We start from the raw sequence: 24671 nt of genomic DNA, 5'->3' as shown, positions 1-24671 counted from the left end.
AAATAATTTTAAATAAATAATAAATAAATAACTTAATAAATAAATAAACAAATAAATAAATAAATAAGCGGCCTTTTTCCAGAATTGTTGCAACAATATTGAAAACTGGAATGCGATCTGAAATCAAAAATTTAAATTTGCTTCATGTCGCCTTTCAAGTCACTATTTTGGGAAGGATGAAAGAAATTATTACGAACACAATCTACTATCTTATATGCATTATTCAAGAGCGCTATGAAAATCTGTCAGCGCTGTCAAAATTGGAGATATTAATATTGTCACGTAGTGGTGACAAGGCCGTTGGCGAGGATTGAAGAGGTTCTGAAATTACAGAATAAGCTTTTTATTGTGCTGACTTGCGCCCGCAATATAACTAAGCAATTGGCGGCGCGATAGCAGCAAGCGTGCGATAAGCAAATTCCCGTCGCACCCATCAACGCGTAATTTAAAGGCAGTGAAAAAACATCTAAATAAAGCAGCTAACGGTGACTAGCATAACCTGGAGCATTGTAGAAACTCACGCGAGTGGCTGGAATCTTCGAGATATATTTCGCCGCATCTTGCGTGACAAACAAAATGATAAGGCTGTGTATCGTGACACTGAACATGAACAAACAAAGAATACAGCCTCGATTTCTGCGCTACAGTCACGCATGCCAGCGGCTGTCGAAAAAGAACAAATAAAGATTTGAACGATTCACGGCAATATGGCATGACACCAACTACAATTATTGTCTCGAGCCAGATGAAGGGTAGTAGTAAAAGCATAGGTGCAAGTAAGCTGTGCATTTTGTGAATAAAAATGAGCCACGATCTTTTCTGCAATAATAAGTTGTGGAGGCCTAGCGCTAGGAGCGTCTCCGTAGAGGTGCGTTGCGGGCGTCCTCTTAACTTTTGAATGCCCCTCGGATTAGGCGGCCCAGTTTGTCTCGATCGGGGGTGTATAGTTTTATATAGGTGACCATCCAGTTGATGCGGTTGAAAACAGAAGGTTGGACGAGCCAGATTATGATAGATTCCTTTATGTCAGCGTGGTGTTTTGACTTGCTGTGTATGAGACGTGTGGTTTGTTGAATGGCGGCCTTCAGCTTATTCGGTGTGTTTCCAATGTGGAGGTTGTTATGGAAAAAGACACGCAGCACTTGAATCGTTGGTACCTCGCCTCTTTGGTTATCATTCACCTGCAGGGGGAGCGGGAGGTGAGATCATCTGAGTCCAGGCTCGTCATGGTGGGCGAGGTCCTAGTATTTTGATCTGGTATGGAATTATGTATTCTGGTTTGGCGGGCGACCAGGAGACTTAGAATTTGGTAACATATTCATGACGACGTTGATACTTGCTTAAAAGATATCATTAAGCGCCCCTTCGCAGCCCGCTTCAGCCCAAAGCGTAATATCAAAGCAATATCTGTAAATCTCAAACTGCTCATTACGCTTTATTTTGTGGTGTAGTAGTCAGCGCCGGAGGCTGTGAAACTAAATTTTGTTAGTTCAAGCCTGGATAAAGAAGGCAGTTTTTATTACTCCAAGTGTACTGGACTCGTTACGCCCAAAAGCCATTGCCATACCGCGGTTTCAGAGGACGCTTTCAAAGATTGGTCAAATTCTGTCTTGCGAAAACATGTGGGTGGTGCCTTAGTGTGATACGGCAGCCAGCGGAACTGCATTCCTGATAAGTGTTTGTCAAGATGGGTAGCACCTCCGCGTTTTAGTGCGTCATTATCAAACTGTGCAGATGCACAGTTTGATAATGACGTTGACGTAGACACGTCAACGTTGAGATGAAAGAGGTGCAAGAAAAATGATAGGCACCTTGTATGAAGTATATATGATATAGGTAGTGTTGGTTGATCGATTGAAGGTGGCGGATAGTGTGATGGCTAACTGAGCAGTGATTGGTAATTCGTGAAAGAAAACCAATGCGGTGTAAATATAAAGTCGTATGTGTTGCTAAATTTAACGCGTGTGGTGACCTATACCTGGTACTAGTGCGGCAACGTCGTGTTACACTGTACCAGATGCGGGGGTTAGCGTGGGCGCGTCGTTTGAGAGTGGATCTTCTCGTGATGATGGTGCTCGACGACCACAGTGACGTTTTAGACACATGCCGAGAAAGCAGAGAAGACCGCTGTATGTAAGGCAGCTAGATGGATAAAGCGAATGAGGGAGGCCGAGATGCGAGCAATAAAAGAGAGGCAGTGAGTGCGCACACTATCGCGTCTACTCGTAAGGCAAAGCTTAAGCGTCCTCGAAAAATTTCTTACCTTTATTTGTCTCAGCTGATCGTTATTTGACTGCGACTGCTTTTAGTTTTTGATCACTGCCCTTTGTGACCCAACAACCACTGCTGTGCTGTGCTGTGCTGGGCAGTATTCAGCCTGGCTCATAGCCACGGATGGTAAAGCACTTGCTTGGTACGGTCTGAAATGTTGGAGGGAAAGAAAGAGATATCCCAGTTCATGGTAACTTGAAAAAAGTCCTACATCGAATAGAACGGATAACATAAAGGAAGCAGCTTTAAACTACAATCCAGCTTGACAGAAAAAATAAAATAGTATGAATAAAAAGTAAACATCAAGGGTCAAACAAGGAGAGTGAGAACGATAGATCGACGATCCGTCGGCAGGGTTCGCGGGTTGTCTCGCTTGTGTTACGTAGCAGTCGGGGGCCGTTGGCCGACAGCCGTCTCGCGAGCGATCGCGCCACCGACGCGGACGGTCGGCGACTCGCAATGGTTGGGCGCGGTTCGCAATGACGTAATGTGACATAAGCGCAGACGTCACGAAGACACCGTTTTGACATATCGAATCGGTGTCGTGTCATGTTAGTGTGGCAGGCCCTTACTCGAGTGACAGCTCAGTCGAGGTGCCGTCTGCGGGTGGCCGAACGAAGAAAATAACAAGTCGAAATCCAGCACGCGTACATTTTGCAGCTGCTACCCTACTGCTGTTCTGTGGATAATGCGAAGACTGGCCAGACATAGCACTCAGAAGGTTCGACATCGGTGTAGACAAGGTCCAGTTCCTTTCGTGGCTGAGTGGAAAGACGGTCGGCGGTGTACGAAGACATATTTGCAGAGGCGACGATGGTGGCAGCAGCGGCAACGCAGAGGGCTGTCAATGCACACAGGGTAAGTATATACCACAATCCGAGATGAACGTAAGGCACCCATTTAAGGAAGGAAGCAGGGCATCCTAACTTGCTTTTGTCCTTGAGTCAAAGAAAGGATCAAAGAAAAATACTCGGGGAATTTTAATATGGCCAAGTATACTTGGAAATGGAAGGCAAGGATGAAGGTAGACTGTCTGCCTAGATAGATATAAGAAGGCACCGAACAAAGGAGCAGAAAACTAACATATTTAGCTTGGTAATTTGGTCTTCCCAACGGCAGAAAATTTCATCGAGAGTTGCGTTCACTACTGGCTTTCTTATTCTTCAGTCACGTGTGCTTGCGCTCCAATGCGTTTTCCTTGCAGTTGTGCTTGAATCATTCACTTGATTCTCTTGTTTCAAGATCAGCAGTGCTCGGAGGAAGCCCCATTTTGTGCCATGACACGCTAAATACTACCAGAACGCGTTGATAAACGGTATTGATTTGGTGAATGCGGACTACTACACGAATCTCTCGGCTAGAAAACTTTTCGTTAAACGTTTTAACAAACAATTCGTTGTCCGTGTTTGGAGGTTCGTTTTTTTTGTTTCAATTTTTTTATCCAGTGCTTTTTGAACCTCACTGTTTCCATTCATCATCGCAGAACACATCATTTTTTGTACTTCGCTATACAGAATACCCAAAATTCGGTCCCTGTTTTCGCGTAACTATATTTTTATCAATAAATTTATTTGTTGCTCATCAGTTCCTATGACTTTTAGTGAAAAATAGGACACCGAAAACTGCCTCATGACTTGTGACATCAAAGTAAATTTTATTCACATTGAGGGGCGTAACATCGAAGATCACATGTCCCGTGTTAATGTAACAATAGAGCCTTTCTGGACGAAGAAGTGTGAGGCTATTGCGCGAAAAGCGGTAAGTGGTAGCCAAAGTGTCTCTATATCTTCCAGACTTCTAGCTATATGATTGGTCTAAACACCGGAACCGAATGTAACTACCACTTCCGGTTTCGGCGTTTCCACCAACAGGTGACTCGAGGTCGTGGACATAGCGACACTTTGGATAACGACGCAAACTCGGAATACGGACCGAAGACACCAAATGCCCTTTGTTTAGCCTCTAAGGAAAACTCTCTAGCTGGAAACGCAGTGGACTCCTTAGCTCGTACTCCTCAGATATGGACACATTCCCTCGCACAGACGCTATGGCGAGGTGACTCACGGCGCGCTCTTTTTTGCCGTTATTCACCACTTTGCGCTGTGAAGGCGCGCAGTTCGCTGACTTTCGTAACCTTGTTATCTCCATTCGCAAAGGGACGTTATATGCCTCTGATAATCTGCAGTGGCGCGTCTGTATCTGGACTATCTAATTACAGGCGTAATGCAACAAGACGGGAAAAGGATCATTAATATTTATTAAAGGGTCACTGAAGGCCCTGCAAATTAACGTATATAAATAATTCATGATCGTTAGAGTGACTACACCAGGTAGAAACAAAGCCCTCTTCCATACTTCCCCAAGTAATGCCGTCTTGTGCGAGCTAATGTTACCTTACTAACTCAATGTTCCTAGTTTAATCCCCCAATTAACCTTCTAACGCTTTTCTCATTGCTTTGCCTCGGAATCGAGTCAGACGCCTTATATGGTTATCGAGTTTGCGCTCTCAGTAGCGTTTCCAATAACATTTTAAAAACGTCTCATCATACTGCGGCGTCGAGGTGTATACCACACCCACATTCTTCCTCGTGGGTCGCAATTAACTCTAGGTGAAAAAGGGTGGGCCCGTTGGCTTCGATGAGCAGATGGGCTTCGTCTGCATGCTTTGCGATGAGTTGAGCATGGTCGAAGTGACCGCTTGACTGACTGGACAAAAAAGCATAGACCCTCGTGCTTGCTTGGACGAAATCACAGCAGCTCTAGTCGAATCACAAGTTAGAATTGCAGACACTCTCATATAACAAAATTCCGAGATGGGCTTCTAATTAAGCGGACAAACAGGACTCATTGGAAGAGAACTCCAGAGGCAAGGTTACAGGCCTAATGTAGAGAACATAGAAAGAGTTCTGCCTGAAGGATGCGGACTGCACGTGCGTTTCATACCTGTTATCTGCCTTTAGTATGCAGTGATTTCGTCACCAGCATCCACGTTCGATAATGCAAAACTCCTGTACGAGCTGCAACAATAGATCCTGCGTTCTGGTTTTTACAGAAAAAGCGGGATGCATTCCACACGCATTGGCCATGTTTACTGGGGCAGCGAAGAGAAAACTCAAATATTGGACTCCTACTTTCAACACTAACAGTGGAAAGCTCCAAACGGTACATAAGAAACGAAGTTAGATAAGTCAGATGGGTATTTTCATTGTAAAGCTCTTCATGAGTGCTTAGGTTCGATCATTGCGACTAAACACTCTTATTTAACAGCTCCCACTAAACACTTTACCCTTATTTATTAGAGCTAGAGGGCTAAGGTACAAGGCGCACACAAAAGGTGGAAGCCCGAGCAACGCTTTGAAAAGTAACCATTCTGGCGAAATTCCTGCCGGTGTGTATTTTTTGTGCCCCTATATTTAGCTTCCTTTTTGGTACAATTTACTAGACTGTCCAACCTTCCATCGTAGTCTGCGTCGTATTTTACCTGAAGATATCCAGGGTACATGACAAAGCTGACAGCGTCGAGTCTCTTTGCCTTGTTCTCTGGTTGGAATCAGCTCCAATAAAAAGCTCTAATAATATTGATGATGACTGGAGTCGCTTTTCAACTTTATGAAGATTACAATATTCCTTATATTTTTTTGCTTATGGACTTTCTACTTACTATACTGGTACGCTCTTGGCGAAAAGAAAATCACTCAGGAGTTTTGTTATCGTTTATCGGTGGAAGTACTGTTTTCAATCAAGTATTGTTTTCAAACACGCTTTGAGTAATTATCTGAAGCTCATTAGGAGATGCCCATCTCTGCCGCTGAAAGCAAGCTGAGGTATGTTTGGTGGTCGTGTACTTAAACGCCGCCTCGACAGGAACCGGCTCAAAAGTTTAGACCGTGTCTACTTATCGCCGTCACGCGAACCTTGTGCATGTCCCAACTAGAAGCCTTGGCTTAAGACTCTTGTCGGCTGATTGATATGCAAAGCTTGTCGTTCATTATCATGCAGCGCGGTACTTTCTCACTCTGCTCCTTCGGTGCTTGTTCTTCCTGGTTCCTCGTACCGGTTGTTTGACGCCCTGCCACCTTCTTCGTCCCCTTACCACGGATACCAGAAGCTGTGATAAGGGGCTTCTTTCCTCAACGACACCGCATTATGAGCCTGCCTACCATGTCCCAGCTTCCTCTTTTGTTCCCACTCGCTTTTTGTTCCAATGTTTTGTTTCACCTTGTTCGAAGGCCTGGTTCTTTTGCGTTTGACTGGTAGCTAAAGTCCACGAACACTCGTAAGCTGCTGGATTTCTCAACTCCTGCTTTTCCTTTTATCTTCTCCTGGGAGGGTCGTAAAGAAGGGAATGATTAAGCCGGCAATAAGAGAAGATGACGGTGCGCCTTAACCAGTGTTCAACGTAATTGGTTACTTGTATATAATTATATTTCTGGGCAACTTTGTGATTTATTTCATTACTTCTTTAAGCAGTAAAGTTTCGGGTAATGCAATCACGTTTCTTCCGTAATTCATTACTGGTAATCAATTGCTTCTTCCCCAGAAAAGGAAACAGGGGCGAAGCGTCCTTGACAATGTTACTGAGTCAAATTGGTCCGCCCCACGACGGTGCGCATGGCTTCCTGACCATGCACACCGTCGACAGATGACGACAGCAGGCCTACCATGCGTCTTGTCGTCCACCAGTTTTTGGCTGAAGAACTGAACGGTATTCAATATGTTTTATGATTCCATACTAGAATCCGCACCTAATGTTTCCATGAAAAGTCCTACTGACAATTGTTTTTCAGCTTGTCAATGGTTTTGTCACAGCGCCAACAAACAATCGCGGTCTTTCGTAGAGGTAATTGGAACTGGCATCAAAGTAGTTAACTACGAGCGGATGCGCTAGGTGCTCGTACTCTATTTATTGATACTGCGATCATTCTATATTACCTTAAAAGGTTGGGCACGCGATATAGATGTACGCGAATGCTGGAAGAAACAAAAAGGAGATCTTAAATTGGGCGAACACAATTACGAAATTGCAAATTAAACAAAACAATGTAGCGGAGCACAATGTGTACGAAAATTAAATTAGTTTTTAAGCATGTTCAGTTATGCTTTTGATGCTGCATCATTAGTTAGATTATTCCAGCCTGCAGTAATTTTGGAGGGAAAGAGTACTTATATGTCATTCATTAAGGTGTCTAAAAACGGTCCTGCAAAATCGTGCCGCTGTCTTGTGTTATACATAGAGGAGAACGATATATAATTGGGTGTGTCAATATTTTTTGATCTTTGCATAATTAAAAAGAAATGAACCTTAGACGACAGATGCGGTGTATAGGAGAGACTAGAAGCAAACCATTTTGATTAGCAAGAGGAGTGCTACATGTGTGCCTATAGCAGTTGTAGATAAACTTAACTGCTTTCTTTAGAACTCGGTCTTAGCAATGTTAGATTTAGTGAAAGGATCTCACTTAATGACGGCATATTTTGATATGAGTTAATGGTGTTATTTAAAAGTGACCGTACAGTCGTGAGCAGAACTGGTATACAACACTCAGCCAGGGGCGGAGCTATGAAAAAATGCGCTGCAATTTCATCTGTCAACAGCTGTCGGGGATCGAAACAATCGTGGCGGTGCCCCATTTTATACACATAGATGTGCGGCTCTCGCTGTCCCTGTCGCTGTTGCTAGCTGGCATTTTGATGCCGTTCTATCGAGCTCCGTCACAGACTGAGTGCAGTCTACCACGTTGTCTCACGACTATACACTGAGGGCCTGGGGTTCAGAGCTGGTAAGAGGAAAAATAGTTTGCGTAAGGCATTAGCTGTGATATCGACAGCGCGCTATGTCCAAGAGAGGATATCACAGATCTGAAGGCCAATGTAGTTGTAGCTATACATTTCAGAGCCAATGTATTGCTACTAGCTTGGTTAAACATGAGAGGCTTGTTTTACAAAGGTATAGGCATGAACAAGCATGAACGGTGTTTTTATCATAACACTTACCTGCCAACGATCACATCATGTCATTACTTTCGGGAAATTGTTATTTTTAACTAGACTTGACCATCTGTAGTGCTAATCTTTGTTATACAACACAACGACCAAAATACCAGTAGAAACTGGTATTTCGTCGGCAATATCATAAATAGAAATCAAGAACAGAGGCGGCCCAAGAATTGATCCGTGAGGAACGGCAGAATATACAGGATATCGAGGAGAAGAATTATTTATTACCCTAAACTGAAAACCTCTCCTTATAATAAGTTACAATATATGAGATTAATTTGCATTTGCAAGTTTGTAATCTACGCCGACGATACAAGTATTTTTTGCACTGCTGATACTTGCGAAGAACTGTTTTCTTTAGGTAATTCGTTGTTATCTAAACTGGGTGCATGGGCTGATCACAACTATTTATTAGTTAATCACTCAAAAACAAAAGTTATTATCTTTCGTTCCAAAGGAAAGCACGTTACACCAGATCTGGCACTTACCCTAAACAAGAACAACATTGAAATCGTTACCGAATTTAAAACTCTGGGAGTTGTATTTTCAGAAAATATGTCTTGGGACAAGCACGTGGATTGTGCATCGTCGAAACTTGCGTCAGTGATAGGCGTTCTTTACAAACACAGAGATTTTCTCCCAAAACACATATTGCTCCTTTTGTAAAATTTTCTTTTCTTATCCCACCTAAGCTACTGCGTTATGGTCTGGGGAACGACTACAAATAACAATATACAAAAACTTGCCAGGCTACAACGCAAAATTTTTAGAGTCATGACATACTCGCCATATGATTCCAACACTGATGAATTTTTTCTAAAGCTGGCATTAATACGAATAGAAGGTATGTACAACTTTAATTTATGTGCAACACTGATAAAAGAACGCAAAGCCAACAGTAATATTCTAGCGAGCTTAGCAGAACTTTTCATCAAAGAAACCTCCCGTCATGACACGCGAAATCCGGAACACTGGAAGATCCATCCCTACCACACAAATTTCGCTATGCAAACTGTACGTTATAATATCCCTCACTTATTAAACATGTACCTAAATAATAACATTGACATCTTCGAGCTGAGCCTGAAACGCCTTAAAGATACTTTTGTGAAGAGTGCTGCGTTTTAACTTAAAATGACCCTAGCGACACAAATGACTGTGTCAACCATTTCAATTCAATCGTAAGCATGCCTAAGCATGTTAAGATATTTTTGTGTTTTTCCGAAAAACTACAATGCTCATTAAATTTTCCTTTTATCATGTTTCTTAGTGTCATTAACTTATTTTCTGTACCATCACCTTGAGATCTGTCATGTTATGTATAGATGAGTAGAATTTTCATTTTTTTTTTAAATTTCCTCTGTGCCTCTGCACCGTACTTCTTGCGTTATTTTTGTCATCATTAGAAAGTGTCTTTGATACGTTATGCCCACACATTTTTGTGCTGTTTATTAGGTTGTGGCTGGGTATTTTGTACAGCGTGACACGCTGCTGTTTGTAGGGGACGAGGTACAGTCAAGCTGTGAAAAGCGGCTTTTTACCTCGTCTCCACCATGTTCAATGGAAATAAATATTTTATTTTGTTTATGTTTTTAGTTCATTACCTAGTTTGTAGAGAAGTTTTTTCTCTAAAACTTTATAAAAAGCTTGTTTGAAGTTCGTAAATATGTTATTACGAGTGGAAATCGCGCACCGATGGGTAAGACCACTCTGAAATCGCTGGGCACCGCTTAGCCGCACGACTCAACACTGAGCGTCGTCTTCGTCCACACACCGAGACACTTATTTCTTCACTTGCAGAATGCCAGCATGATACACCACATAACATTACCCCCGCCGCAGAAGCACAGTCCCGGTGCGTTCTAGGTAAACGAAGCAGGGCCTGAATAATACGGCTTGAGTCGTGTCACATGCACAATGTCGGAAGCTTGTGAAGACTTCGGGATCAAAGGCTCGATTTCGTATGTGACGTCGGTGACTCGGCGCAAGATACGGTAGGGGCCTGTGTAGCGTGGTAGAAGTTTTTTGCACAAGCCCACCCGGCGTGATGAGAGCCAGAGCAGAAAGAGAGAGCCTGGGGCGTAGTGCACATCGCTATGGCGACTGTTATAACGGAATTGCTGGGAGCCTGGCAAAGAGCCTGTAGCGAACAATGTGGCGAGCGTCTTTAACGCGGAAGATGGCATCACGAGCGTAAGTACTAGTGGCGGCATCAGTAGTGGGTAGCGATGTATCAAAGGGGAGTAATGGGTGTCGGCCATAGAGCAGATAAAAGGTAGAGTAGTCAGCGGTATCATGACGAGAAGAGTTATAGGTAAATGTTGCAAAGCGTAGATTAATGTCCCAATCCCGATGGTCACCGGAGACATAAATTAATAACATATCTGGGAGTGTACGCGTTCTGTCAGGCCGTTGGTCTGAGGACGATAGGCGGTGGTAAATTTGTGGCGGACGGTGCACACACGAAGTAGCTCGTCAACCACTCTAGAGAGGAAGCAGCGACCACGATCCGTGAGTAGTTCACAAGGGGCACCGTGTTGTAGTATCACGTCGTGGAGGAGGAAATCAGCGACTTCTGTAGCGCAGCTGGTAGGGATCGCGCGGGTAATGCCGTAACGCGTAGCATAGTCGGTCGCTACGGCGATCCATTTGTTGCCCGACGCAGAGACCGGGAAAGGGCCAAGAAAATCAACACCAACACGCAAAAACGGGTCACTCGGGATGGATATTGGCTGTAGGTGTCCTGATAGCAACGCGGATGGTTTTTTCCGATGCTGGCACAGCTCACATGCGGCCACATAATGTTGAACTGAGCGATAGAGGCCCGGCCATAAAAACATCGGCGCACGCTGTCATACATGCGGGACACGCCAAGATGTCCAGCGTTGTGAGCATCATGAAATTGTTTCAGGATGGTGGAGCGCAGATGTTTCGGAACGACGAGCAAGAGCTCAGCGCCATCAGGTCGCTTATTGCGGCGGTATAATGCGTCCCCTTGGAGTAAGAAAAATATCTTCACATAACACACATAGCCATATCCATATCGATCCAATAACCATATTCATATCCATAACCATATCGATCATATCCATACCATCAATCCGGTGATAGGAAAATGCTCGGAATATAACCCGCCGTTATACATAGCATTCATTGATTACGAAAAAGCATTTGACTCAGTTGAAACCTCGGCGGTGATGCTGGCATTGCGAAATCAGGGGGTAGACGAGACGTACCCGAAAGTGCTGGAAGATATATATAGTGGCTGCACAGCAACCATAGTTCTGCATAAAGAAAGTAACAAAATTCCCATAAAGAAAGGTGTTAGACAAGGAGACACAATCTCCCCAGTACTATTCACAGCTTGTTTAGAGGAAGTATTCAGAGACTTGGAATGGGAGCAGTTAGGGATAAGGGTAGATGGAGAATACCTCAGTAATCTGCGATTTGCTGATGACATTGCCTTGCTAAGCAACTCGGGTGACGAACTGCAAATAATGATTGATGACCTAGACAGGAAAAGTAGAACGGTAGGCTTGAAAATCAATATGCAGAAGACTAAGGTAATGTTCAACAGCCTCGGGAAGGAACAGCAGTTTACATTAGGTAGCGAAGTACTGGAAGTAGTAGGCGAATATGTCTACTTAGGAAAGGTAGTAACCGCTGATCCGGACTATGAAAAGGAAATAACAAGAAGAATAAAATTGGGATAGAGCGCATTTGGCAAACACTCACAGATTATGACTAGCAGTTTACCGATATCGCTCAAGAGGAAGGTATACAACAGTTGCATCTTACCTGTACTCACCTATGGGGCTGAAACGTGGAGGCTAACCAAGAGAGTTTTACGTAAGTTGATGACAACCCAGAGGGCTATGGAACGAAAAATGGTAGGGGTAACATTAAGAGATAGGAAGCGTGCAGAGTGGGTTAGAGAAAGAACTCAAGTTACCGACATTCTAGTGTAAATTAAAAAGAAGAAATGGACATGGGCAGGACATGTAGTGCGAAGAGAGGATAACCGATGGTCGCTTAGGGTAACAAACTGGATTCCAAGGGAAGGAAACCGTAGCAGGGGGCGGCAAAAAGTTAGGTAGGCGGATTAGATTAAGGAGTTCGCAGGGGTCAAGTGGGTGCAGTTAGGACAGAACCGGGTTAAATGGAGAAATATGGGAGAGGCCTTCGCCCTGCAGTGGGTATAGTCAGGCTGATGATGATGATGATGATGATTATGAACACACATAACACATAACAATATCTTCGGTCTGCTTTCCTTCATTGATTGCCTACGTAAAATCGTGTCGTTTGTACCAACTGAGTGCTCAAGAAGTACTTTGCTTTGGGCTAGTTGGTTCATGGTTGAAGTGGATTATGAAGACGGCGCGAAAGGAACGAGGACAAGCAAGGAACACTCTGTCCTGTATTTTGGTGTTCCTTCCTTGTCCTCGTCCCTTTCGCGCCGTCTTCATTATCCACTTCAGCTGAGTGCCGACGCAAAAGCTTTAGCTCAAGTAATGCTGGGCATTAGTTAGAAACTCGTTTTGTTCGATAAAACCTGCTGCATGATTATCAATAATGTGTTCTAAAGCTTTGCATGCTCAAATGAAATTAACACGAGTGTGGACTGTTAGAAGGAAGCGCTGGAGGTATTTGAACATAAATATTTGCTACCTGAAAAGGTTAAGAACCAGTAAAAATCTAAGCTGAATATACGGAAATTGAAGGATATTAAAAGCGACTGCTGCAGAGGGCTCCACTGTCAGTGTAAAATAAATTGTTGCAATAAAACATTATGTCGTAAGGAGAACTAGACAACTAGCATTTCCACGCGCATAATATCATTCTCATTCCCTAAGTATAAAATACAAAACAAAACAAGAGACGCTGTTCATAAAAAAATAATACGAGTACGGTGTCGAAAAGTTCTAGAGTAAACAAAAAATCTGAGAAACAAAAAAGCTGGTAATCCGTAAACAATGTCAATTTTTCCCCATTCCCTAAAATACCCTGTGTTGCATCCACGCCCTGAAGGAGGAAAATGTATGCACACCTCACTTGACAGCTGAAAACTGGACAGATAATACTCAATGTCGACTAGCAGCCAGGATAGAGAAAAGCGTGTCGTTGTTAGGGGACCTTCCAGCTTCACGTGTCCTCCCTGAGCTCATAAATGGCGTTTTAAGCTCCAGCGCACAAGCCAAAGCTGGTCACACGAGCGCAAAGCTGGTCACATGGTAATAAGACTGTATGCGTTTCAGTGCAGCTTACAGTGACTTGATTTGTGTTTGTCGCACAGAGCTAAGGTGACATCAGGAAATCGCTATTTGCAACCACTTATTTATAGGGAAAAAAGATACAGGAAACGAGTGACGATTGCACTGAGTTAAGTGCTTGCACCCTTTTAACTTGTACATGTTCTGCTGTGCGCGCCTACAGTGCGGGCCACACACGTGCATACACATTAGCCCGAATATGAGAGTGTGCAGAGGTCTTTTCTTCAACCACACGGGGGACATGTGTGTGTGCGAGTCAGTGTGTGTCACAGGTGCTGCAATTGGAAGAGATTTGGTGCATGTGCTGCATTTTGACAACGCTAGATGAGTGCCACCCAGTTTGTTCGTAGTTTCCTGTATAATCGGGACCACCTTAAGATATTCGCTGTATATGACGTCATCCCCCTCTTTTCGGGTCAGAACTATGCTTCTACCTTGCTTTTCTCTCTATCTCAATGCATAATATTTCAAGGGTCACCTTGCCGCCAGCCGGTCTCTACAGCTTCGCTTTCATTAAATTACGTTCGGTTTCTAGCATCTTTTTCGTTGCACGCCGAATGGCGAAATGAAGGAAATGTTATACAGAAGAGTAGATACTTGGGCTTGTTGGTACATGATCGAAGGGAACAAAATGTAGCGCTGTGTGTGTCTTCTTTCTCTGTCCTTGTCTTGGTGCGCTACATTTTGTTCCCTTCGAAATGTTATAAATCGTACGCCTGGTTTACCTGTGGTGCTCTAAAATGCCAGAATAAAATTCTTTACTGCCCAGAGTGCTGCTTTGTAGAATAAAGGAAACATTTTTTTAGGATTACGGCTGTCGGTAACGCAAAGAGGATAGAGCTAGTGACCAAGAATATTGCCCATCTACAGATGCACAGAAGGTTGATGCAGATGGATGGCGCAGACTCCCCTAGTGAACCTCGAACAAGTGAACTCGCTGATGTGGCAATTTTCGTGTTCACGTCAGCGTACTTGCATCGTTCGTCATTCATAACCGACGCTGCTAGTTTCATTGATAAAATGTGCAGGTGTGCATGCTCAGGAGTTTCTTACAACCAAATCGTTTACAAATAGCATATCTCTGGAGCCAAATTCTGCACTATCATTGTTTTAGAAACGCATTGGAGTACGAATAAAATATAATTAAAAATCGCATTGTGCAAATTTTATACAAATGAAATAACCGTGCTAATATTTGAAAAACTAGCGGTGGTGGCGCGGTAGTTATAGGATGTTACGCTGATCTCCACTAGGTGTGCGCAGGATGAAGGTGGCTTATCAACACTAGGATGGTGAGGTCGTAGTAATCGTATAACTACATTTTGCTATTGGTAAATGCACTCTTATGGCAGTATATTCAATGCATCAAAGGTGAAAGCTACTAGCGGGCCATAGCTTCCAAACTTGAATAACACAGTAGTGTTTCCCTAGCCTACCTGGTGGACTTACACGTCATTTAGTATTGGACACTATGTATGAGTCTTCCAAAGGGGTTATTAAGACGTAATCGTGTTGGAAATCATGAAATCATGGTCAAATGGCACTGCAGTCTTAATTCCAATCAGGCACATTGCTACATATACTTTTAGGCGCTGGAGTCAAGCGTGACTTCACGAAGACGATACCCATTGCATCTATTATCGAACTTAGAATTTACAGGTAATCTCCGACGTGATTGACAGCCATCGTGGCCTTCTCCTGCGTTGATCGACTGCGACACAGCTGTGTACCTGGCTGCCGTGTTTAGACGATATTAAAGGTTTTCTTTATGGTAGCTTGATTAGTATATCTGGTTTCTCGTCTAACTGTTCACGAGTCCTACCGAAAAGAGAAGCTTACGAGCAATAAAGGATTGCTTTGTGGCCATCAAAGACGAAGTTGCTGGAGGCTTTGCCACTCATAATTTCAATGGAGATAACCGAAGCAGAAATGCCTGCACCTGTTCGGCTAGCCTGGTGAGGTGGGTTTCCCCCGATAACTGTCACTAAAACGATGCTCAACAGTGAGTCAGAACTCAGGCTGAGTGTTTGTTAGAAGCTAAAATATGTAGAGGATGCTTTGAGATGGTATTTCTTGCTTTGTAAAATGACGCGATTCGGTTGAATAATTTTGTCTAAGTTGTTGCGGCCTGCTAATATGCAGGCTGGCAAGATTTCCCCGTTACACTCAAAATTCCATGAATAATGAAGACAGCGTTGACAATCGCCGTTTATTTGCGCAAGGGATACTGAGGCTCCGTTGTTGATTTTGTGACGATCGTTGCCCGAGCCATCGATGACCTTTTTTGATAGGGTCTTGCTCGGGAATGTATTTATAATGCATGAAGCCACCTTCGCTTCCATGAAAACACAAGAAACACTTTTCTGTAGGATTATTATCCCTGGAAAGCAGAGAGAGAATGCAAGAATACTTTTTGTGTTTGAAAATCTCTCACATGTGGGTGGGTAAATTTGCATGCGTTGGTAGAGATTTACTCACTGTAGTAAATCTGGGTGAACAACCATCATAATGGCCGTGCTTTCTATTTCCCCGCTGCATGGTAACGAGCTAGGTCTATTCTAAAGTTGGTAGGTGCAGAGAAAAACAATGTGCAGAAGAAAGTTGATTAATTGCATATAAGCAGGCTAAAACATTTTCCCCACTGACCGCTAAATTTCCTTGATAGACACTTTACTAGCGATAGCTATGAAAGTTGCAACAAGAAAATGAAAATATATTTTTTTTTTGTAGCACAACATCCAAGTTAGCGGCATATAAGGAATAATCGGACTTGAAAGGCAGGGTGCAGTATAAGGGGCCTTACAGCCCAACGCTTCGGTTGATTCGATTAGTACTGGGGAAATGCCTTTTATTTTAATTCTTTATGATTATCGGCATCACTGTTAGACAAGAAAAAAAAATAAACATCCATCGGCACGCTAATAATGCGGATGGGATGGCGCTCTAATGGATGTAATAAAGGCAATCGGCTTTATCATCACTATTGTTCATTTCACTTCAAACTTATCGCTTTTGAATAATGTGAACGTCACAGATGGTTTAAATATGATTTTTCCAGAGACGTTTTGCTGCGCGTACTGGTCTTGAAGGCTTCTGATGGTGAATACTGATGGACGATGTAATCGAATTGAGGTTAAGGCTAGCTAAGATGTTTTTAGATGGAGTGATGAGTGCAGGTTTCGGACAAAAATAAAGCGATATTTTTTTTTCATCGTTTGAAGTCTACTATTTGGTTGTAGTAAAATGCAATGTCACAGGATTCCCTAACGGCTGCCGTCGTGCAAAGCAGTCAAAACGTAGCATTTTGATCCAAAAACTTGCTTCAACAATAGTGAAGGTTATAGGCTTTGTTACAATATGCAGCTAGACAAGATCTGTCAAATGTATGATACACGTGGCTCAACTTCATTCATTACTGATGTTGATGTCAACATAACAGTTGTATTTTCAGAAGCGGACATTTGGATGCAGCGTTCAGCTGGCGAACACAAGTTTGTTGGATATATCCTAACCATCTATCTCCAGTCTTAAGGAAAGTTAGAAGTAGAAAACTTCAAACAAAAAACGCGAACTGAAACTGCGTCGCCCAACACGAATGCTTTGTGGTATGGAAACTCATCTGCATTCTTGCCGTAGCGAGTTCGTTTTCTCAATGACCTTTAAAACAAGTATCCTGTAATGATTCACTTGGATTATAGGACTTATGAGTGATACGAGTCTTGCAATAACATTGTAGGGAAAAACAGCACACCAGCACGAACACGGAGAAAAAAGGGATGTACGACACAGCGCTGTGTTCGTGCTGTTGCTCTGCGTTTTCCTAGAATGTTGTACCAACTCACCCATTACCCATTAGTCTGCGCTATTATAAAAACATTCCAAATACGTCTACTTTTGGGAATGTTAGATGCTGCCTACCACACAAAGGCTGAGAGTTGGCAAACATTTTTTGTGGAATAAGGTACCTGAAATAACGCCGCAAAATAGGTAAAAAATATCTCTTTTTCAGTTAAGGCCAGCGGCGGACGAAGCATGTCAAGGCCGTTGACTGTTATCTGTGCGGTCCGATACCTGTGTGGTCTGGACATCAGCCACAACATCCACATAGCTCTTTCAGTTAATAGTTTTTATTCACTCAGTCACGGGAGCTACGTATACGCTTCTACAAAGAAAGTGAAAAATTTTGCCTACTTTACATTATCGATCGTGGCAAGAGCTCTCAGCCATGATTGGCCAAAGGGGATAAAGAGGAGTGGTAGAGGATTGAACTCGCTGCTCTTCTTGTTTTAGTATTTTCAAGAGCAATTTATTGTGGCGCCACTGAAAAACTACTGCCGCTCACCAGGTATTTCGTAAATAGGTATTGCGGGGATTCTAGCTTGGGCACCCTTCTCTCTATTCTTTTTGACCGAAAAAATACATATATAAAGCACCCCTTAGAGAGCAGAAATCAGCAAAGCGCCGTTCAGCTATTATCGGTATAGAGAATCGATATATATTCAAGTGAAATCGTCCGCTCTTCGATCGCCGACGTTGCACACCTGCTGGCTCCAGAAAAATCTTTCAACTGATTTTTGAGTTCATGAATTCATTAATAATCACACACTTATGTACGTTTCTAAAAACTGGCTATACAAATAATGATACAACTTTCGTATAAAGAACCAAGCAGGTCATTCTTTCAAACAAGAAATATCCTGCCGTTTGGCTTTTTGTGCACTTTCCTAATTGCATTCTGTGTAGGGAGTATTGTAAAAAATAATCACCCTATTATTGCCTCTTTGTTTTTTCTTCTCGTTCCACCAGAAACCCCGTCTAACCTACGGTAACTTTAACTTGCCGCTGAATTATACCATTTGCAATGAACGGCTGGTACAATTTGTAGCTACCAAGGCTTGGAATAGTTTGCCGCAAAACCGATAAAACATTTCGATGGAACTTGCGAAACGCTTATGACAATACTTATTTATGAAACTGGTTTGATAAATGGGATGCTGGTTTTGTTTTGGGTTCTGTTGGACATTGTTGCTTGTTATACTATTTTGTTGAGTAATCAGTGACGTACAGGCTGTGATACCTCGCCTTTAATGCATTTCATGATATGCATTTCATCTTTGCGGTATATGTTTTGACGCTTCATCGGTATTGTACTTTCATTTCAAACAACAACTGTCTTTGTCTATATGAATTTTTGTTTTCGAACCCAATACTAGCCCCTGCTATGGTTCAAACAGTATTTCGTAATTTGTATGGCAGAAGTGGAAATAAAAATTATATGATAAGAAAGCGTGTCAGACGCTGGTGTGTGAACCCACAACCTTCCGAGCAGCCTCCAAGCCGGGAAATGCAACGGCCACGAACAGGCGTTCACGCAAAAGCCACATACCAACATTTTCTTTCTAACGTCCTCAACAGCCCTGCATCCAGTCTCCTGAAGGCTGTATCAAACTCCTTAAGCCTGTTATACTCAGTGGCACGGGTAGAGGCTCTTTATTTTTCTTTACTTTTGCATGCCTCAGCATAGAATATATATCAAACTCCTATCGTGACAACTTCGGATGCCTACTGATTTTAGTGATGTAAAATATCCGGAAATTTTGAAGATCGAAAAAATGCGAGGAAAAAAGCGTTTTTTTTTCGAAAGTATTGGGAAAATTCTGAAAAATATCAATTATTTATATTAACTACATGCACAGATGCTTTGAAGCAGCAAACAGCCTTTTTTCCTTTCTGTGTGGTGTTCATGCATACGTTGCTCTACTTTTAGATCGTTATAAAAAGGAATAAATTTCCTTTTTCATGGTTCTGTGAGATTGCGGTCATGTTGTTGCAGCCTCCATTACTGCATGTGAGGAGATGTTGTCAGAGTTCGGCTGTGTACACACGAAGAGCAGGCATAGGCTCGAATAGAGCACAGAAGCTGGGTTTAATTTTTACCTAAACCCTAATGTCTCGAGTTTGATGAGCGGAGCCACAAATTGAAGCCACATTGATTCCTACTAGTGCGACCGAACAACATCTTGGCTTTGTTTCCATGCCTCTTTCTCCCAAGCGCGTTTTTTTATGCGACTCATATATTTTTCATTTGTAGTTTGTTCTTCTCCAGTTAAGTTTTACTTCAATCATGTGCAGTTCAATCTACTATAATTTCCGTACCAAAGTCCGCACTCGGTGTACTGTCCGTAGGGCAAACCCTAACTCTAAATAAGGTTGTTTTTTTTTTTTTTTTTGCTTAAATAGTCCGCACCCGCTGTATAGTCCACCGGAACTAATTTTGGTTGAGAAAAGTTTTTGTTTTCTTTTATATGTTGAACAAGCAGTTTACGATGGGTAAGTGAGCATATCATTGCCAAAAGGAAAACCATGCCTTATATTAAATTCCATTGATTCAGTTCTAGAACTCATAAAAATCCATTTTCTAGGTGCTGGATGCTGACGATAAGGCTCTTCGTCTTTTCAGAGCCATCGTGACCATTCTGACTATGCAAGCTCTGGCGTTACACCTATAGTGATCCATGCGCTTATTTATCGTTTATTACTTTATTTTTATTATTTAGGTTTGTGCATGGGCTCACAGATACAAGCACTACAAAGCAGCCACTCCTAGCTTTCATGATAGCATTCGCTTACATATCGAAGATTGATTCCATGTCAGAGCTGATTCCGCTGTATTATTTAGCACGGTAACGCTTCGTTGGTACCCATTCGGGACACGTTTCCCCTTTTTTTTTTCTAAATGCCATTTGCTATTTATAAACTGAAATTAGTCAATGTTAAGCATTAGAGAAAAATTTATTTTTAAGGGTATATACCGTGTGAGTTTTTCCTGAATTACAGGCCTCGGGAAAAAAACGAGTATCTATGTATTATGCTCTATTTTGTTAAGTCATCTTATTGTGCACTGGTGTGGGGCACCACAACAAATAGCAATTATCAGAAGCTTTTGATTCTGCAAAAAAGGCACTCCGGGCTATTGAGGGTTATCATGGTAGACCGGAACACTTACCAACATCCCCTCTATACCAAAAACATAATCTACTTCAAGGTAACCGAGTCTACACATACCGCTTGTTACAACATATCCATAGCAATAGGCTTTTCTCCGTCTCTCCTAACCAATTTCCTACTAAATACCCTCTCAGGCAACACAGAAACCTCGTCCCAAAAACAAGGACAAATTACGGTAAACAGAAGCTTAATTACCAGATTCCAACGATTCTCAAAAACCCATCCCTATGTTCAATGTTACATCTCTCTAAACGCAGATTTAAAAAAGACATAAAAAAGCAGTTGATTCTCTCCGAAGTGGAATAATTGTTCTAGTCTGGTTTTGTATTTTGCAAATGCAAATTTTTATCATGTTATGTTACTGTACAAATTTTTGTCCGTGTTTTGTGTGCCATATGCTGTTGTTTCTTTTTGAGTGTATAGTGTACACTGTTTCTTTTTTTAGGTTTTACTCCATTATGTTTAATTACCACGTTTGCTGTAATGCTCTGTTTTCGTTTGTTTTCCGTGTTGCGCGCTGCTATCAACTTTATGGGGAAATATTATCCCATCAGGCCTAACCGCCTTTTGTCGCAGTTCTTTCTTTCATTTTTTGAAAGAAAAATAAAAGAAATCAAATCAAATCAAAAAGCGTTTTTTCCGAGCCCTAAGTTACAAATCCATCATGAAAGCATTAAAAAAGAGGGTAATTGGTAATATGGGAGCTAAAACAATACACAGTAGATCCAAGCTGGAGGCGGACTATATTGTCAACGCAGACGCCAAAGCATGACTTCAATTGATCGTCGACAATACTTTTAAGCTGTACCTGCAAGAAAACATGCTTATTATTCCCTTTAAAGTTTCGCACACGCAGGCTCATTCAGCAAATACAAGAGCAATATTCAATCATTTGCAATAATACCTAACAGAGGGCACAATCAATGTTAACTAATCAGAAACTAATGGTGCGGGGAAGCTGAGACCAGTGACTTTGCCGGCTCTGCAACGTCTATTGCGGCCTTCACACCGCCGCTTGTCTTTCGGCATAATTTCTAGAAATCGCCTTTCCATCTTTCAAATGACATGGTAGTGCATTCCTGGCCATAAATCTTATGTTTTGAAAGATTGTGTTGCGTAGAGTGTGGAATACGAGTTATGTCAAGGTGAGCCTATCAGGGGGTGTATCCACGGAGGTGAGATATGCTACAAATATTGCTTTTTCACTATGGCGAAAAACATTCCGGGTTTTTTATCCTTTTTGCAGTTCCATTGCCGCCCCCCCTGATCATGGACAACAAGGACACTGTCTTAAACCGAACGGCCGGACCCTATGCTGAGGGCGACACTTTGGTGTTGAAGTGCATGTTACCTCCATGTAAGCAGAATAGGTTTTCTCGAATAGTTGCCATGGAAACCTTGCTTGTTGATGAAAGTTGTATCGCTCCGCTACGACAGTCACTTGCTACCTCCAGCTTTTCGGGGCCCATTGTGCTTGGGTCCTTAATGATGCGAGCATTTTTAGATTTCGCTGAATCACTTTAGGTTTATAGCCACCCACCCTTCGACCCGCTGTCAGTTTTTTCGAACAGACTAAAAGTTGCCCTCATCGAATGGAAACGGTTAATAAGGCCGCAGCATTGTGACGTAGGAAGAATTCTCCGTCCAGTACGATCTCAGTACTACATCTCAACTTCGATGGTTTACTTTCTGTGATTAAAGTAAAAATATGTGTCTCCTTACGGTGCCTCTTATCAAGGTTGAGAAATTAGAAGGAAGTATGCAGCTTTTTCCGATTGTGCAGTACTCCTAAAAAACAAATTCAGGTCAATGCTAATATGAGACACTCTATGCGCTAAAAGAGGCGTAAAATGATTCGTACATATTGAGTGCATTATAGAATTTATTTTTGTCAGTTACTCACTAAACTCCTTCATGCATAGTATATTAAGAATAAGGCTCTCATGTGGAAGCCAAAACGTCATTTTTTTTTAATTTGGTCTATGCTGTTCATTTTTTGTCAAGTATATAGTATTTTTGCTTATAGAGTATTTCAAAAAATTATTTTATTGTGGACTATGTTTTCAACCGGACGCAATATTTAGCTATACAACTCTTTTGTTACCGTATCAAGCATAAAAGATAACTAATGTCGCCTATTATGCTACGATTTAGAACTACGTCTGCTACCACAAATGCTTTCTCACACAGGCTTTGCAAGCACCCTGTCAGAGTATTGATAAATAACAATCTGAAATGTATTCGGCTCTGGCCATGTCACATGGTTCTGTAACTTGTCTTGCAGAAAGAAAATGAATTGCTTTATTCTTTATCCCTAGTTTCCTGAAAACGTAAATAAACTGAATATCTTCACGTTTTCTTTCTTCAACAGCAGAGCACAAGTTGACGCTGGCGTGGCGATGGAACGGCGAATGGCTTAGCCTGTCCACAGCCATCGTGGAGACGTCTGGCGGTGGCTTAAAAAGCATCCTAGAGATCGGCCCTCTTCGCAGAGAACATTTCCTTTCCAACATCAGCTGCATAGCTTCCAGTGATGCCTCGCGTCCTGTGGAGAGCTCGGTGCTCCTTGACATGTTTCGTAAGTACGTGCAACCGTCGTCCGCGGCGTGCCACTCCCATCCAAAACGCAGATCGAGCGCCAATCATGGAAAAAAGACCAGCGTCCAATGCATTTAAAATTTTTGGCATAGTCTTCATAAATAGAGCTAACAAACGCATGTCCTTGAATACAGCATGCTTGAAAATTTCAAAACCTGCCTCTCATTATCATATGGCATCAGAGCGTGGTTTTCTTCGCCTGAACATTTGACCAGTAATGCTCGAGGGAAGTAACTATGGCCGCAGGACTCCAATTCGCAGGCATGCAATCATTTGTCATGGGGCTTTGAACACGCATTAATTATGCATGCAATCAAGGCAGAAAAATGCAGGGCTTTCAGAGATAAGTAAAAAACGCAGAGGGTAGCCACTGGCCTAATTAAGAGGAGAAAATGCAGAAGCTATAATCATATAGAAAATGTAAAATACATATCTCGAATATTTGGACTGGATCTTTGATAACTCCAAAGGCAGCGCTCTACTCAAAAGAACTTACGTAAGGCGAACACGTGAAACTACAACACAATTTAACAGAAAGCTGAAGAATGTGCACTCTGTGCGATATCTGTAGAAAAAATTGAATGGGTTCTGCTATATATGCTCTGTTGGATAATAAAATTTTACCACCACCACTGGGTTTTCCTAAGATATCTCCGTTAGTTACGTGGTGTTTGCTACAAGCGGCGAACAGATTGCGCTAGTTTCAAATTATCCGAAAGAGATGAGCATAGTTTCACATGTTGCACGATAGATAATAAGGCCACTTGCCGAGGTACTAGATTAGATAACGGCCGCCCTATTTTGCTATAATTCTACAAACTACAAGAAAGTAGAAGACAGAAATCATAAAACGTTCACAAAGATTCTTTCATCGAACCAAATCTGGAAAGCGTTAACACGTGAACCTTTTTTTTTTTTTTTTTTTGTGACTCGTGCATCTCAGTGGCGCCTGAGGATGTTACTCTCAAAAGCTGGCCTCATGACAGCAACGACACTTCCGGCTGGGTGATGCTCCCTGTTTCTACGAGTGGAGCTACAGCTCAGGCCACGGCTTCGACACTCGTATCAGCACTGGCGGTGGACGCTGGAAGGACAGTTGCATTACACAATTCTTCTACAGCTTCTTCTGCAGGCATCGTGGATTCTAGTGCTACATGGACCAACAGCTTCTCCACTCCCCGAGGTTTCGAATGTGAGGTCATCGGAAGTCGGCCTCCTGCCAATGTGACGTGGTTGCTAGACGGGCGGCCATTGGACGATAGCCTTTGCCACACCCACACTGAAGGCAACGTCACCACCAGCGTGCTTCTTCTCCCGGCTTCGGATCATGCTGGAAAGGAGCTTGAGTGTCGTGCTGTTAATGGTCACCTGCCACAAGGCAGGGGCGTGGTCAGTCGCTACGTAGCAGTAGAAAAGCCAGGTAAGCGCTCCACCTTTTACTACAGCGTTTTTAAATGCCCAGATAGGTTGAAAAAAAAAAAAACCAAGGCAGATCAAATGAAGGGAGTTATGAAGACAGCAAAG

The 24671-nt window shown here is 42.5% G+C and overlaps 1 protein-coding gene across 1 annotated transcript in view; it reads left to right on the top strand.

Annotated features, from left to right (window-relative positions):
• Positions 1 to 24671, top strand: part of LOC146179124 (uncharacterized) — a 149260-nt gene that overhangs the window by 115298 nt on the left and 9291 nt on the right. Inside the window, exons 5-7 of the mRNA XM_084580117.1 lie at positions 21796 to 21906; positions 22921 to 23127; positions 24091 to 24567. Of these exons, the coding sequence (XP_084436243.1) occupies positions 21796 to 21906; positions 22921 to 23127; positions 24091 to 24567 (795 nt within the window). The remainder of the gene's footprint in view (positions 1 to 21795; positions 21907 to 22920; positions 23128 to 24090; positions 24568 to 24671) is intronic.

Source organism: Amblyomma maculatum, chromosome 9, assembly GCF_055883805.1.
Source record: "Amblyomma maculatum isolate TAMU_Amacu chromosome 9, ASM5588380v1, whole genome shotgun sequence".
In the NCBI taxonomy this organism is placed as follows: domain Eukaryota; kingdom Metazoa; phylum Arthropoda; class Arachnida; order Ixodida; family Ixodidae; genus Amblyomma; species Amblyomma maculatum.
This window is presented reverse-complemented; position numbering and strand designations above follow the sequence as displayed.